The sequence below is a fragment of the Hakea prostrata genome, chromosome 7, assembly GCF_041222555.1.
Source record: "Hakea prostrata isolate BN-2017 chromosome 7, UWA_Hpros_2, whole genome shotgun sequence".
In the NCBI taxonomy this organism is placed as follows: domain Eukaryota; kingdom Viridiplantae; phylum Streptophyta; class Magnoliopsida; order Proteales; family Proteaceae; genus Hakea; species Hakea prostrata.
In genome coordinates, this window is record NC_142606.1 from 4,062,954 (window position 1) to 4,079,207 (window position 16,254).

A 16,254-nucleotide genomic window follows, 5' to 3' on the forward strand; every position below is an offset into this window, starting at 1 on the left:
ATAACGTATTTGGCAAACTTCAAAGTACTTCACAAACAGATATTTCTTATGAAAACCGTGAGGATTGAAACCTTAAAAATAAAAAATGGCGTCTGGGTTCCAGAAGCTGCTGACGTTTGAGAGCTTTGAAGAGTGCTGACGTCACTCTATTGACCCATTCTATTCCTTTTCTCTTTTGAGAAAATGAATGAAATTTGGGTGCCTATGTAATAAGGAAGATGTTTTCCCTAAACCCTAAAGATCGACTATTTTTCATATATATATATATAGACACCCAAATTTCAATAATAACAGAAAAGAAAAAGAAAAAAAAATTGAATTTAAACTAGGACATAAGAACACAAATTAAATCTTTACATCATTCTGATATTGTTTTTGTTGTTACGACAATCATTACATCATCTTGATTTCGTTTCAACTTTAAACAACCCTTTGCAAATCATCCTTTTACTTCATTTTTCACTTTACCTCGTTATATTTTAACCTGATTAAGGGAAGAATCTAAGAATATTATTACATAAATTATCTATTTATTGATAAGGTAAAACTTGCTGACCTGGTCAAATACAAGGTTACTGAGAAGCCATGCACCAGAGCTACCTCCACAGTACATTGCATGAATCATGCATCCTCATATTTATCCATCAGCCAGCTTTGGAGCCAGCTTTTGTTCACACCAAAGCTTCCAGTAGAGAAACAATTGATCATATGATACCAAAAAGCCTTCAAAGTCTTCAGAGAAATAAAAAAAAAATAACATTTAATGGCTGAAAAATATATAACACATGGAATTTTTCAACAATGTGGATTTTTCATTCTTTGAATTTTTTTTTTTCTTTCTTCTGAATATGAAAAAAAATATATATGAAAAAGGAGGGACAAACATTTATAAATATGAGAACAATCGAAAAAATGATCCAAGCATGATGAGATGCTCGTGTCTATCTCCTTTAGACACACTTTCTTCTCTATGGGTTTCTTCTTAATACCAATAATTACAAAATATCTACATTCATAAATCAAGTTTTCAAAGGCTTGTCAAATAATAATCTTTCTCGCAAGTAAATGCTCTTCTTTGCATGGCATGCTTCCATAAAGTAGTTGGCCAAACCCTAAACCAACTTTTAACCTGCTCAATCTTTGATTTTGGGCTTTAATTTGATAACAACCGAGATAAAAAGCAAAGAACCAATCATCAGGGCTTGATGTGCATCTCTAATAATGCAGGTCAAGAATTTTAAATACGGGAAACACAACTTCAGAGAAATTCCAAACTGGTCGGACCAATTTGGTCGAGCCCAACCTAAAACCTTTGCGATTTGGTTCAGTTTAGGGTCTAATAGAAGGATAGAAACCAAAACCGAAAAATAGGACTGAACCAGAAAAACCGATCAACCCAAAAATGAACCGACCTGAAACTGGAATCCGACTTTATTCGGACAGACCCGATCCATATTCACATCCATTTCCTGTTTTACAAAAGCGCCATGCTGCACGCCACTTTGTCTAGGTAGAGGTTGAAACGGTCTTGGCTTCTTTATAAAGCCAAATTGATGCGTGAGCATTCCCTGCCCACATCAGCGCGGGTCCCACAAAATCTCACGATAAGCGTGGACACCACGCGCCTCACTCTGCTTTTACTTATTTTACTTTATTCTATTTTAGGAGTCTGCACTGCACTCTAATCTAACCCACCATCCTTCTTTTTCTTTCCACCTAATCAAAAGTTTAATCAGATTGATTCTAACACCGCTAATATTTCCAATCAATGCAGCAAACAGCTGTAACGAAACTGAATTTCGATCAAAATCTACGAATTTACAGAAACTTAGAAACCCTAATTAAGGTATGTAATCAAGAAACTAAAGGCTCTTCGTATCAACAGTATGTAATTACTAATTACTTACTCAGTAGAAGCCCGAAATCTCGAAGAACTGAAAGAGGTCTCTCTGGTTTACACTTTACAGATCAAAGCATACAAACAAGTACAAATTAATCAATCTTCTTCATGGACCTGACCACCATATATCTTGAAACGGATCACCCATGGAACTAGGAGTGCTTGAACTTAAACATTGCGGTCGTCCAATAGTTCCACCGAAGCTTTCGAGTTGAAGCATTTCATCTATTAGCATCGGATCGTCTTTTGAATAATTAGGGTTTGGTTTTAACTCTTCAATCTCTTCTTCGTCCTCTTCGTCGTCATCATCTTCCTTCTTTGCCGCGGCTCCTTTCGATTGATCTGAATCTCGATCTTCTGAAAGGAAAGCAGGCATGTGACCTTCGAAGAGTGCCATATGACCGAACAATTTGTCCTTCCTAGGAAAGCTCCAACCACACGAGCATCGCCACTTTAACTTCCCGCAGTGCTTCTGGTGGCTCTTGAGATCAGCTACCACAGAGAAACTCTTTTTGTTGCAGCGATTGCAAGAGAACAGCTTCGGACAATGGCTTCTCTTGAAATGATTCTTCAAACAAATAGCCGATTTCAACGGTTTGAACGATCCGTGCAATTTGTTGCGACTACATCCATTAAAAGGACAGGAGAATCGTGCTTTCCTTTTCAGATAACCTGATCGCTCATTTCCGTCCGGTCTCGTCAGAGCTTCTAAGGTCTTATACTGGTTCCCATGCGCACGCTTATGCATCCTAAGATTAGCATCTCGCTTGAATCCTTTCCCGCAGATCTCACAGCGATGAACTCTCACGGCCAGCAATTCCACTGCATCCAGTTCAACAATATCGTAATCGCCATCGTCAATCTCTTCCTTCACTCTTTTTTCCTTATTTATCGAAGAAGGAGAAGCAGCAAGAGTTGTTTTTAGAACCTGATTCGCAGGCTGAGGCGTCTTCGCGGTTTCTGGTAAAATTGGGGATTCTTGCTGGTAACAATCGAGCAGAGAAATTCCGCTGAGAATAGCTTGTTGAATCACAGATAACATTTCGTTGGAAACCAAATCCATCTCATCTCTGCCAATCACCGTGTTTCTTTGAACATTTTGACTGAGAAATTGTTGAAGAGAATCCACCCTTCGTTGAAGCATGGAGAGGTTTAGCAAAGTAAGATGAGGATCTTTACTCGCTGCCTCAGTCTCAGCAGAGATCATAGCAGAAAATGGAAAAGAAGAACGAGAATCCATGGAGGCGAGGCGTGTGGCTTTGTGAATTTGTACGATTATTTTCTTCGTCTTATACTTGTTATATCATATTTAATAGACGATGACAGTAGTGCATGCAGCATCACTTATCAGACAAAATGAGAAGAAGAAACAGAGCAAGACGTAACGTCTCGGCTCAACCGCTTCTTTTGATGAGTTGGAGTCTATTTATAAACATTATTTTGATGGAATATACTCTGCGGGTCATTAGATCCTAAATTTTTTTTTTCTTGGATAAAAAAAATATAAATATCCATTTTCATACATAATTGATGGACTACATGCATTACCAATCATATATGTTTCACTTTTATCTTTTTCAATTACAAGATAGTAGATTAAGGTACCCGAATCGTACGTTTCGAGTCCTTTAATTAGTTAGTGTTGTGTCATTAGACCAATTGTCAGTTCAACCAGATAGTAGACCAAGCCAGACGAGAAGAATGAGATCAAGAAGATGGACCTGCAGAGATAACATCGTGGATCCTATGTCAAATAGAAGAGTGGTGTTTGGACCTTTGGATATGCAAGTTGACAAGTTATCTCCTTTGGAAGATCTTCCTTTAATCTTACAATGAAGTCAATCCGGTTTATGAAATTAGGTCCATTGTATCTTATATCTTACATCTTAGATCCACTTTGGAGGATTATTCCTTTTTTCATATTCCTAAGTCGGTTAACTATGTTGCAAACCACCTAGCAAGGAGGGCTTTGTCAATTCCGACTATGATTCAATGGTCTTTATCCACTCTTTGGTTGTAGAATTTATGTAATTCTGTAACATTGGCTCAGTCACTTCAATAAATTGAACTTCATTACAAAAAAAATAAAAATCAATCCGGTTCATACGTGATGAAAGTGTGATGTCTTGCTTTATGTATCATTGAGCCTAACATATGATATGAGATAAAGCACATTCATGATACGGAGAGCTGATACGATACGACAACGGACAACCCATACGTGAGACGTAACAAAAGTTGGCTTCAATTGTGGTTTCTAGTGGCTCTTCAAACTATGAAATGTCAAATATTTGACCCAAGACGTCTGGTGCTTGAAGGTCAATGTTTTTACTTCATTATGGTACCACCTGGTACCTGGCAGTCCGGTACCACCTCACGTGGCTTCTGATGAGTTTTTTTTTTTTTTTTTTTTTTTTTTTTTTTTTAATTTAAATCCAAGCTGGCCATTTTACATTTTTACGTTTTGATTTGTATTTAGAAAATCCCAGCTGCTTTCCTTATCCTAATAAGGGATATTTGTTTAGAAAGACAAAAAATAAAAAAAGAGATAAAGTCTTCTATTATACAAAATTGACAAAAATAAAAATAATGTTCAATTTATAATTTTTTTTGAGAAAATAAAATAAAATAAAGGAAAGAAAAATAATAAATTACTCTAACTGCGTTTTATTCTCCTAGGTTTTAAAATCTAAAGCTTGGTTGTTATCCTAATCATGAATCAAGCATTTTGTAGTCGTATTAGTAGAGATAATTTGGGTAGCGCGTTCTTCCGCTTCGCCAAGGGGTGTGGGTCATAGGGTTCTATAGTTGCTAAAGCAATGATAATTCATCAAACACAACGTGTGCAAAGGATCTTGGGTTACAATGCCACTCTACTGGGGTCGTTTGAAAAACCCAAATTGTTATTCAAGATATTTCATGGCTTTCTAACTCTTTCCAACTCTTCCCAACCTATATGACTCCGGCAATACTCACAAGAAATGAAGCAATGTAGGTAGCTAATTCTCTGGCAGATTGCAAATCATTCATACACCACATAAAACATTAGGAAGTACCATTACATGTATCACATGAAGTTTCAAATCAGTGATCTCTTCACTAAGAGGTATTAGTCATTACCGACTGGGCAATACTTCGATGACATCTCTTTGCTTTCTATATTGACGAACATTAATAGATAATCTAGAATTCTAACATTAGATAAGAAGAAACACTATAAAACTCTAGAAGATGAAGGAATTTCTTATCCTGATTCCTGATTCTATCAACCCAAAATAAAGAAAAGATGAAACCTGATCAGATAGATCATCTGCGCGGCGCAAAGGCCAGAAACAGTGGTGTTTAAAGATCTTATGCATGAGACTATATTCCCTCCCATATATTCTCCACTGACTTTTAACTAAGTTGAACTCAACTAAGCTTTATTTTAAGTGTTTTAAGTATATCTATGGTGGTCCTGATGAACAGATTTTCCGGGTTTCATGTTTAAAGTTGCTGTTGGTTCAAGATTTTCAAGAGTGTTGGCTTGTACCTAACCCATCTATAATCATCTGCTCCTTCTTTCTATAGATTTGGGACCACAATGGAATTGCAGGAGTGGATTTTGTTCATCTCTTAAGATATCGAAACACTGTGTCCAATGGTTGGGGACCATTTACAAAGAAGGAAGTTCATTGAGAATTATTGGAAGAGACTCATATAATTGAAAAGGCTGACTTTAATTCAACATTTTTAATTTCAAAGTCGGCTGATAAGAACAACTGAAGTAGTCATTTGAAAATTTGGAGAAACTGGGGTGGGAAGAAAAATTGAAAGTTCCATCTATGAAAACTCACCTGGGAGAAGTTAAAAGAAAATGGTCCTAAGATTGTGAAGGTGTGAACTGTGTGAACTCAAGAGATCCTGAAAGATTCAGATAATCCATTTTCTAGGGACCACGAAGGAAAGGGAGTAAGAATGAGATTTTGCAGGAACAGAAACACACTATATAATATGAAGACAGCATTGGATTCAAGGAATTGAGGCTTGATACTGTTAACTGGAATTTCAATTACACGTTATTTGGATCTTAGAGAATCCAATATCCAAAACAGTAACAAATATTAAATCATTTGCAGAGGTTATAGGTTTTGGCCCACTGGCTTCTAAGTTGGTAGGTAGCAGGAACATGCAACTTGGTAACAATCTCTCATTCACAAATTTAGTAATAAGGCAGTTTTAAGGGTCCAGATCTTCTACCCCCAGTATTCTCGTACCTTCAAAATCTCATTTTCGATCACAACCCACCTAACATAGAGTCGGGATCAGCAAACCCCGACGGAGAGTACAAAGTGCTCCCTAACGGCTTCCCGACCACAAAAATAATGGGACCCACGGTGAAAAATACTTTTTTAGAAAACATAAAAATAAAAATATTCAAAATTTCACATGTGGGCCCCCACTGTGTTTTTGTGGTTGGGAATCCAGTGCTCCACCGACAGGGAGATGATCCCGATTCCCTAACATGGGGGTCCCCAGGCAGTCTGTGTCAAGTGGGCTACGAGAAGGGAATTTAGGGAGAAAGGGAGGTCAGGTGAGCTGTGAGAGGGGATTTTAGGGTACGAAAGTACTGGGGGAAAAAGAAAATAATAGGGCAGTTACATAATTTTGTCTGGGTTGGAGTTGATAATTTTGCACTGCCATATTCAAGATAGAGCTGTGTGCTTATCGGCCCATGGGCAAAAAGCCCATTAATATACAGTTTAGGTGATCTGTGTTAGGTGAGCTGTGAGAGGGGATTTTGGAGGTAGGGTAGCATTGGGGTAGAGAATCTGACTTACAGTTTGAATCCAAAAAGAAAATAATGGGCCGTTGTGTAATTTTGTGTGGGCTGGAGTTGATAATTTTGCACTGCCATATTCAAGAAATAGGTGTGGTTATCAGCCCATATCAAGAGCCCATGGGCAAAAAGCCCATTAATATAACTGGCTGGTGGATAAAACCACACAATGAGACAAGAGACAAGAGGGAAGTCACATTCTCTAGTTGCTATCTTATCTCTCTATCTTGGTGTTGCATGTTAATCTTTTCAAATTCGCGATTTTATATATATTTGGGATAGAGCTATCACACATACAATTAGAAAGAACCAAACTGAATCCCGTCCTCTTTACTAAGATGCGATAGTCATTTAAATGTTGCATTTTTTATTTTTATTTTTTATTTTTTGATATATAAACGGGGTTAAAAAATCCCAAATCAATTTAAAGAGAGCTAGTCAAATGATCCACCTGAAAGAACTGCATAGGAGACTCCAATGTTATTGTTCTCTTCGCCATCCAATCGGCAACTATATTTGCTTCTCTATTAGTATGAGTAATGATGATATTTCCATGCAAATCTACCAACTCTAGAATCGCCACAATAATCCTTCTGATCCTTCCTTGATTTTGAGCACTCGATTTCAAACAATCGATTGCTTGTGAAGAGTCAAATTCCACGTAAACAGATAGCATATTTCTTTTTACTGCATGGAATATGCCTACACAAATAGCATGGAGCTCACTTTCGAGAACACTTGTCTTGGGGATTCTATGCACAAAACCTCCCAAGTACACCCCTTTTGAGCTACGAAAAACCCCTCCAATTTGATTGAAATCTTATTTACCAATTGCAGCATCTACATTGCATTTTAGCCACCCTTCCGTTGGTCTTTTCCACTTTGCCTTTCTTCTAACACTTCATGATAATGATTGTGGGTTATTTTCCCGGGTCCAAGCTGCCTCCACATGTGAGTAGTATTATTTTATCATTTCCACCCCTCCTCCTGGTCGAGTAAAGTCTTCATCATGATTATCACGATTTCTCCAACCCCACAGTAGATATAGTGTGATGGCGAAATTGGCTGACCATCCTTTATGTTATTGTGATAGATTTCCACATATATTTAGGTAAAGCCAATCACGGCGATCACAATTGAAGAATTGTCCTTGTTGATTCATTGGGATTAATTGTTTCCATACTCCACTCGCATATTGACAATCTTTAAATACATATAGACTAGCTTCGACTTCATGAATACAAAAGTTATAGAAGGAGTGGTTCATGAGTCCCATTTTCCACTTCCTATCATTAGTTAGCAGCCTGTTCAGACTTAGAACCCACATGAAACAAGTGATTATTTGCAGCACCTTTAACTTCCAAATGGCCTCCCAATACCTGTTATCAAAAGAAATGTCTACACCAAGACTATCGTAATCTTCTAACATTTAAGTCTTGCATTTTACAATATAAAATTTATCCAAGTGGTAATGGGCCAAAATTTCGATGATTCATCCAAAATTGCTGATTTTGTACATATCATACAAGATTCTGTGCCAATTTTATTAGAAAAACATGCTCATGTGTGTCAAATCATACAAGATTTCAATATAAATTATGTACTAAATTTGCCCAATGCGACACAAAAACATAAAAAGTGCATTCTACGCCGAATTGGAAATTTTGGCATATAATTATTGCCATATAACCCCTAAAGTGGCTGACTTTAAATACAATTAATGAAACAATTTTTTTTTATTTGGTAAACAATTAATGGAACACATGAGATAGAATTTTGGAGTTGAATAATTATTTAGATAAATATTACTACACTTTCTGTTAGCAAGTTGCTAAATCAAATCTCTACAATCAAAACGCAGTAATCCGATTGAAAACACGTTTAGTGGTTTGAATCAAAAATTTTCCCGGAGAGCAATAATTTCCAGAGTCATACCGAATATCATAAAATATATTAAAATAAGATCACCATTTCAATATTAATACCTACTTTCTTTGACTCGGTGCACCAATTAACATCGCGATTAATTCTAGTAAACTCAGTAAACGCCCTAGAACCCTATTACCGGCTAAGACTTTTCTGGCAGGGAGCTTTCAGTGATCTAAATTATTTCCGGAGAACAATGTGCTCCTTTAATACTTCTTAACCACGTAATAAGAGTAGGATGTGATATGTCTAAAGGTCTTGCCTTTGATCTATTTTATTAGTATTTAAAAATAAATCATATTCCTACCATATGATTGAGAAACGTAAGGCAAACTCTTTTAGGGCCTGTTTGGTTACTTAAGTCTGGAGATTTTGAAAATCTAGAGATTTAAAATTTATAGATTTTAAATTTATAGAGTCATGGTTCATAAAATTAACTGTTTGGTTAGCACGAATCTTTGGAATGAAATATGTAGATTTATCATGAAAAAACATTTATAGAGTCATGGTTCAAATGTTTAGGGATATTATAGTATGGGTGAAATCTTTGGATTTCATCTCATGCCCATAAATCTACAGATTCACGTTTTTAGTGTAAAAAGGTGAATTCATAGATTTCATGAATCCAATGATTCACACAACCAAACGGGTATAAATCTCCCATTTATGAATCCAGAGATTTGAAATTTCTGTATTCATGTAACCAAACAGGCCCTTAGATCATGAGGGTTGTTTTGGGTTTCAAGAGCAATTTTGAATCTGATAATGTGCGAAATTTGCCAAAGGTTTGGCCTAATTTCTACCCCCCATTTCGAGTAGTCATTTTTTTGCCCAAATTTGGTGTCTAGCATATTTAATGCCAATAAACACATTGAAAGTTTCTAAATTTGAATTATTTCCTGTAAATTCTTCCATGCAAATTCTCCTCTCCGACCACATTTGTCACATTACTCTCTAAGGCCTCAATCACTGAGACATAATTATAAAGATTGTCTCTTGACCTTGAAGATCCCATTAAAAAATCTCTTCGTAATTTGAATTGTTTCCATAAATTTTTCTTTGCATATTCTTCTCCCTAATCACATTTTTTTGTTATTGAAGATTTTACTATAAAATGACTTCTCAATTTGAGTTACATTCATAAATTATTCCATGTAAATTCCCCTATCTAACCATATTGTTGTTTTTTAAGATTTGAATTATTGAGTAAGAAATGATAAGATTGTTCGTTGACCTTTAAGATTCTACTATAGAATCATGAGAGAAATTGTCAAAAATCAAAATATCGTGAGAAATCAATGTATCAACCATTCCGCGATTTATTGTCGATCTTTGAAAATATCAGTCTGGGCAGAATTTTTAATTTCCAGGCGAATTTCACCAAGTTTTGGCCGAAATTCACGCCGAAACTTCGTACCATCGAAATGTGATACGATTTGAGAGAGACAGGCCAATTTGACCTAAGATTTCTCAAGTTGACCTGGGCAACCTCTCACTCTCTCTCTCTCATCAGTAATGAACACACCTCTATGACTCTATCCGCTCAGTAATGAAAGCAATCACTATAACAAGCTTCCAGGGACTTTGCTTCAGTCCTATGCATTAAATGCGCAAAGACCGCCATGGTAAACATCTCACGCAATTGAATAGAAATCTCAACTAAAATTTCGGATCCGTTTGATGGTCATGCGCATTTAATGCACATGATTGAAGCAATTTCGGCTACCTGAAGATGATGACTTGGACGAGAAAAAAACAACTACATCTGATCCCACATACAACATCTCATTTGACTTCTTTCACCTGATCCCATCTCATTTCTTGTTTTTTTTTTTCTTTCTTTTGCGTCTAGTAGATGAGGACTTCACAGAACCATACGTCTATACTGCGAATCTTGGTTCACAGAGAGAAATTTAATACAAGAAACAATGATTAGAAGTCTAAATTAGTTTCAAGGAGAGAAACTGAATTCAAGAAACCATGGATTAAAGTCCTAAATCTTTTTCTTATTTTCTTTATGAAAGGATTGAAGTCTAAATCAGTAAAACCAAATAAATGTATGACCTAAAATCACAATCAAGAAACTGCAAGCAAGCTAGAATCTTCAGGCTGCAAGTCTGAGATAATTTAACTGTTCACGGTTGAACCCATTAGAGGAGTTGGGCAAGATCTGTAGAAGTTAGTGAAGCCCCTGAAACGGGAAGCATTGAACTGGTAAAATTCCAAAATAATTTAAAGGAGTTGACCAAGAAGAACAAGAACAGAGAAGGCAATGAAAAGAAACAACATTACTACAGCAACACAACATGTACAGATCTAGAGAGCTACAGAAAAATGAAACCCAAAAAATCACAGAAACAGCAACTGTGGTAGCCTGGAGGAGTCTTCTCAGCGAGAACTAAATCCCAAACAACTCATCCATGTTCACATCTAAACCAGCAGAACCCAACATATCCGTTAAATAAGACCCACCATCCATCGTATCAAAACCTTTAAGCAAACCATCGAACAACTCATCATCAGAGTAACGAAGTGCAGATTCTCCAATCTCTTTTCCTCCTAATTGGATTGTTCTTTCCTCGTCTACTTCTTCTTCTTCCTCCTCCTCTTCCATATATTCGTCTTCTTCTCTCCCTGCTTCTTCTTTTACCTCAGCATCTTCTTCACTTACAGCAGGCATATGACCCTGAAACAAAGCCATATGACCAAACAGCTTATCCTTCCTAGAGAAGCTCGTCCCACAGGAGCATCTCCACTTGGACTCTCCACAGTGTTTCAGGTGACTTTTCAGATCAGCCATCACCGAGAAGCTCTTCTTGTGACAACGATTACAACCAAAAAGCTTTGGACAATGGCTTCTCTTGAAGTGATTCTTCAGACAAATTGTTGATTTCAACGGTCTGAATTTCTTATGCGATTTATTCCGATTACAACCCTCGAAGGGGCAGGAGAATCGAATTTTTCGCATCGAATCGACCCATTTCTCTGGTTTCGCTAGGGCTTCTGGGGTTTTGAACTGGTTACCATGGGCACGCATGTGCATCCTTAGATTCGCATCTCTCTTGAATCCTTTCCCACAGATTTCACACCTATGTATGTGCTCAGCCAGTAATTCTACCGCATCCATCTCCACGATTTCACAGTCGTCATCACCTATATCATCCTTCATACCTTGGTCAGCTCCTGCAACTTTCGAATCTAATACCCTTTTCGCCTTAGTTTCGCTCTTATCCGGTTCGAAAGGCACAGCTTTTTTACTGTTAAGCAAAAGCGAACTCGTGGAAGCCTTCACATCTGGAAGAATCGGAGTGGCTTGAACATGAGGAACGCTAAGATTGAGATGGGATTTGGATTGGGTTTGAATTTGAGTTTGGGGTTGAGATGAAGCGAGAAGAGCAGCGCCGTTGACGATGACCTGGTGAATAGCAGAGACGATCTCGTTAGATACCATGTCCATCTGATCTTGACCGATCAAGGTGTTCCCGCGAACAGATTCAGAAAGGAAAAGCTGAAGCGAGTCCATCTTCTTGTGAAGAATTGAGAGATTAAAGAGAGGGAGACGAGGATCGGTAGTTAAGAGAGGCATCTGTTTGAGATCGACGCCATTAACAGAAGCAACGCCGCTAAGAGTTCCCGGAGTAAAAGCATGAGAAGAAGCGGCGGCGGCGACTGAATCCATGGTGGAGTCGGGAGTGGAAGAGTGAACCATCAGCTTTCTCTGCTAATCACAATCACCGAATAAACGGAAGACAAGAAACACCAAGCACAAAAGTCGCAGGTCTTCCAAAAAAACTGTGACCATATTGAACGCTTGGAAGAAGAAGCTGTTTCGGCTTTATAGCATCTTTTATTCGCCCCTTCGTCGTTATCTTGGGCCATTTAATGAATAGCCTTAGAGGAAAAAAGGGTTTTGGGTTGGATTGGATTGGGTTGGGTTGGTTTGGTTTAGGCTTCTGAGTTGGGTCAACATTTGTGGGCTAAGCTGGGCCTACTAGCCTCGACGACGACCAAACCATGAAAAGATAAAAAAAAAAAAAGAGAGATGGTGCGGTTGAATCTGGATCACCTTTGCTGACGTGGACCACAACCATAGAAATAGAGGGAGCCCACTCCATGGAAAAAATTGGAGGTGGGACCCATAGTATGTCCCCTGTGGTCCCTTCTATTCATAAAAAAAAAAAAAACCCTCTCCTATACAGGCATAAAAAATTTGAGATTAAAAGTTTAATTTTAAATTTAAGAAATTCAAAATAGTTTATAGTTCATTTGCTTTCTAAGTATTTTATTTGGAATATTGTGCGTTGTGTACACAACGACAAAGGATATTTTCGCTGAGTTTTGTAATTACAAAGAGTCGGAAGAGCATTTTGTGTTTCATTCAGGGGAGGTGATATGGACTTGGTGCTATTGAGGTTCTAGCCATCAAAGCATTGATGCACATTCTTTTAGAAAGGATCTTTCATTGATTCTGAGTTTGACAGAGTACTGCGACCTATGGTGTTTACAATTAGATGAACGCCACATGAATTTCATTAAATATTGGTCATTCAGATCAACCGTTTACACATAATTTTCTTTAAAACAAATCGAACCACATTTTTTACGGTTGGTATTTGATAAAACTCAAGTGATATTAATTGAACAGTAAGCATCACAGGTCCACATCAAATACACTACCCAAGCAAGATGCGTTTAAGAAATGATTTGTCACAAAAAAGAAGAAAACAAAAGAAAGGGGAGGGGGACCGGGGATGTTCTGGAAGTTGGTATTCAGAGTCTTTCGTGGCTCTTTCGACCCATTATAGGACCATTGTAGAGTCAAATTTATGGGTCAGTGCCTTGTTTTTTTTTTTTTTTTTTAACTGAAAAAGAAGGAGAAAAAAAGGAATTTGGATACAAGCTGGAATGTAATATCTTTGAGTTAATTTTATAACTGAAGTCAAACCAAATGCACGAGAAATCAAACAATAAATTGGCACATGACAATTTTTTCGGGGAACCAAGGGCCCACAGATGGCGCAGCCATTGATGAGGCGCAAAGCACGTATTTTAATCTAATGTTTCTTGTCCCACTCTATTCCAACATTGTACTGCTCATCACTCAAGACACCAAATACTTAATCATTTTCATCTCCAATTTTTTTTGTTAGGGTTTGTTTGCTAAGAACCACGATGTCTGCAACTAGCTTTAGGGATTCAATTTTTCTTGATAAATTTGAAATACTCTCGTCCTAATGGTACTATTTTCATTTTATTGATAAAAATTTTGCTTTTACTATGATCACTTGTAATCAGCTAGGGCTCCCGAATTCTTCAAATCTTAAAAACTTGTGAAAACATAACAGGAGATAACAATGTCAATGTGAGGTTAGTAGTGTGGTAAAGACTAATATTTCTTAGTGGAGAGGATATGAGTCAAATCTTGCGAACCCCATATGTAATATATCCATCTCCTATGTATATGTTGGTGTGGAGAAATAATGCCTTAGCTCTCTGGTCCGCTCCTGATCCAAACCTCATCCTTGAGATCAAAGAATAGATGAGAGTGGGCCACCTCCAATAATTAAGTTAGTCCTTCAAGAAGAAACTGTGAATCACTCTTAGAAGAATAAATGCTCAAGTAAAAAGCAGGAGTTTAATGGACAGAATGTTCTTGGTGGAGTTAAGAAATAGAGTAATGGCTGGAGATCCCCTTTTACCTGCGTCATCAATCGCTATTTATAATGAACCTTTAGCCTTTGGGTGGCCTCAAGCCATGAGTAGGTTTAATGATGGGAAGGTGAATGGTGGAGATGGCTTCCAGAAATGACGTGCTGATGATGCGGCCAGCGAGGCTGCTCCTAGCCGTCGGAATGTCCTGTTAGCAAGAGATAATCCTGTCATATCCTTTTGCTGATGTGACCGAAGTCTAAAAGAGAGGCCGATCAAGTTGGCGTCTTAGGGCTCGAGAGAGGTTTTGAGTGTGCAAAATTGTTGCCATCCACAGGAGATAACGGAGATCCCGAATGCATTTAATGCAAATCTGCCACGTGGAGCATTTCCACCGAGTCCCATGCTAAAGGGAGGTATTATCCTTTCAAACCTTAGCGGCAACTGAGATTTTAGTTGGGCCTAGACGTGCCAATTGGGGGTGGTTCAAGAACCAGTTCTTTGGCCCATGAATGGCTGATAAATATGTCGATAACATTATAAAACTCTTCTACTTCAAAAAAATAATAATATACTTCGTTAAACATTCATTAAATATTCAATAATTCACTATATATTCATTAAATATTCAATAATTTACTGTACCATAATATATTGTTTGGTGCTTATTTAATTGACATATTTAATATCTATATTGGGTAAATGTGACGTAAGAGACCATGTTAACAAACAGAGAAAAGCAGAGGAATAAAGAGTTGTGAGGTTCCTCCTACTAAGCACTTTACCATAATTGAAAATTTAAGAGATGGTCGTCCTGATCCATTATTAAACTTTGAAAAACTCTTCAAATTATAAATTTTCTAATTTCTAAGCATTTTATGACCTAACCAAGCAATACTGAATACCCATTCACATGACCACACGAGAGAGAGAAAATATGAAATGCATCATTAAATTACTAACTAAACATCAATTATTGATTACTTAATTAATCTACCAGTTAAGGTTTCATGGTTAGTACCGATAGAAATGTTTAAAATTTCAGCAGAAACCATGGATCTGGACGGTCACCCATTTTTATATGGAGCTTTCATTGAAACCCTCCACAGTCCCTGGGCAGCAGTCGCTTCATTTCTCTCACTGATTCTACCAATTTAAAGTTATTCTGTGACCGTTTCATTAAAAAAAAAAAAAAATCACACACAACATGTATCCACGCATTCGTCTCATCTCCACGTTTTCAGTCACTAGTCTTTCGTCAATAAATAACAAAATATGAACAAAGTTCCTCCATTAAGTAGATCTACCACACTTTTCGAATAAAATATAATCGAACATGGTGAACATAATTGTTAGAATCAGAATATCAGAGGCACCGTATAGACAAACCAATATCAAACAATGAAAAATGGAATCACAAAGTAGTATAATTTTATGTCAGAAGCACTTAGCTGAATGAAATAGAAGATGCGAAAATTAGAACAACACGAACTCGAACAAAGTGAGTTGAGGCGTACATACAGTACTTTTCTTTAAGGTATTTGAACGCCCCCTTAAATGCAAACCGGGTTTGACATTGGCGCCCTCACCTCCAAGATACAACAATTCTTTTAGATTTGAAGGCTAACACTCCAACATATTACACTACTTGGAGAGGAGATACAAAAGTAATATACAACACAAGAAAGAAGAAAACAAAATTGTAAGTAATATACAATACAGGAAAGAAAAAACCCAGAAATGGAAAGTTTAAGATCCACACACTGCAAGTCCCATCATAGACATTTAATATTATTATAATGTCCCATGGCCTGGTTGGACTAGGGTCCACAAACCATGGCCGCAAAAATGTCCAGCTTAGCGCATAGATGTGATCCATATTTAACTCTCTACCGGTATAAACCCCACTTAAGAGCATTCAATGTATATATAATCGATATTATCATTAGCTACATCCGAT

General features: G+C 37.2%; 2 protein-coding genes across 2 annotated transcripts; both read right to left on the minus strand.

Moving 5' to 3' along the window:
* Positions 1 to 1,631: 1,631 nt before the first annotated feature.
* Positions 1,632 to 3,280, minus strand: LOC149009097 (protein SENSITIVE TO PROTON RHIZOTOXICITY 1-like). The gene has a single exon (XM_089163602.1). It carries the CDS (start codon positions 3,138 to 3,140, stop codon positions 2,007 to 2,009), a length of 1,134 nt encoding a protein of 377 aa, XP_089019728.1. The 5' UTR covers positions 3,141 to 3,280; the 3' UTR covers positions 1,632 to 2,006.
* Positions 3,281 to 10,635: 7,355 nt separating this feature from the next.
* On the minus strand, positions 10,636 to 12,464 carry LOC149009098 (protein SENSITIVE TO PROTON RHIZOTOXICITY 2-like). Its single transcript, XM_089162168.1, has one exon. The coding sequence runs from the start codon at positions 12,352 to 12,354 to the stop codon at positions 11,044 to 11,046; it is 1,311 nt and encodes a 436-aa protein (XP_089018294.1). The 5' UTR covers positions 12,355 to 12,464; the 3' UTR covers positions 10,636 to 11,043.
* Positions 12,465 to 16,254: the final 3,790 nt, after the last annotated feature.